This window comes from Buceros rhinoceros, unplaced genomic scaffold (assembly GCF_000710305.1).
Source record: "Buceros rhinoceros silvestris isolate BGI_N320 unplaced genomic scaffold, ASM71030v1 scaffold17992, whole genome shotgun sequence".
Lineage (NCBI taxonomy): Eukaryota > Metazoa > Chordata > Aves > Bucerotiformes > Bucerotidae > Buceros > Buceros rhinoceros.
The window spans coordinates 29787-30090 of record NW_010398484.1 but is presented as its reverse complement, the minus strand read 5'-3'; the positions used below and the strand labels follow the sequence as shown (position 1 = coordinate 30090).

The window sequence follows — 304 nt, the reverse complement described above, 5'->3', positions numbered from 1 at the left end:
TGGTGTCACCCCGTCCCACGGCAGCTCGCGTGCTCCCCTCGGGCTCTCCGTGCCCAGCGGATCCTTCAGGGAGCGTTCTGGGAGGACACGCAGAGGCTGCTCCTGCTGAGCTCGTTCTGCTCTTTCCGGCAGCAATTGGACACGGACTTTGCGGAGTTCCAGAGGAAGATCGAGCACGTGGACAGGCAACTGGCCACCATCTTCCGCTATGCCTTTGAAGACTGCAACTGCCGGGCATCCGCTGTGAAGGTACCTGCCCCCCGGCTCAACTGCCCTGCCCTCGGCAGGGTGCCCCCCAGACTGG

General features: G+C 64.5%; 1 protein-coding gene across 1 annotated transcript in view; it reads left to right on the top strand.

Moving 5' to 3' along the window:
- LOC104489015 (dynein heavy chain 17, axonemal-like) overlaps nucleotides 1–304 on the top strand; it is a gene marked incomplete at both ends in the record, with an annotated part of 30584 nt that overhangs the window by 1076 nt on the left and 29204 nt on the right. The window contains 1 exon segment of the mRNA XM_010131128.1: nucleotides 133–249. Coding sequence (XP_010129430.1) covers nucleotides 133–249 — 117 coding nt within the window.